Source organism: Penaeus monodon, chromosome 22 (assembly GCF_015228065.2).
Source record: "Penaeus monodon isolate SGIC_2016 chromosome 22, NSTDA_Pmon_1, whole genome shotgun sequence".
In the NCBI taxonomy this organism is placed as follows: Eukaryota; Metazoa; Arthropoda; class Malacostraca; order Decapoda; family Penaeidae; genus Penaeus; species Penaeus monodon.
The window spans coordinates 9687466-9687909 of NC_051407.1; the positions used below are offsets into that span (position 1 = coordinate 9687466).

General features: G+C 45.0%; 1 protein-coding gene across 1 annotated transcript in view; it reads left to right on the forward strand.

Annotated features, from left to right (window-relative positions):
• LOC119586923 (insulin receptor-related protein-like) overlaps positions 1-444 on the forward strand; it is a gene marked incomplete in the record, with an annotated part of 99749 nt that overhangs the window by 66562 nt on the left and 32743 nt on the right. The window contains 1 exon segment of the mRNA XM_037935652.1: positions 27-207. Coding sequence (XP_037791580.1) covers positions 27-207 — 181 coding nt within the window.

The following is a 444-nucleotide window of genomic DNA, read 5'->3' on the forward strand; positions in this document are numbered from 1 at the left end:
GTAACACGACCCCTCTCTCCCAACAGTACGGCGGGTACAGGTGCGTGACCATGGGCGTGTGCGTCAAGAAACTGCACGGAATTCTCTTGCACAAATCAGGCGACGGGATGGACGAGTGCGTTGACCAGGGAGAGTGTCCGGCGAAGTACTACAAGACGGAGGAGGATTACCTGGGGGTCAAGCATCCCACGTGCAAGAAATGCGAAGGTTCGGAAGGGGGAGAGGAGGGGAGTGGGACGTCTCGGGATGGGTAGTTTGTGGTGACGGGCTTTTTTTTATAGCATTTATTTGTGATTGATGTTTGTGTCTATTTATACATTTGTTCGTTTATTGCTTTTTGTCTCTTTGCTTATGTATTTAGTTATGTATTTATCTATTTCTCTAGTTATTTACTTAATTGTTTATGTATTTTTACGTTACTGAAGTTAAGGAAAAGAGTGACGA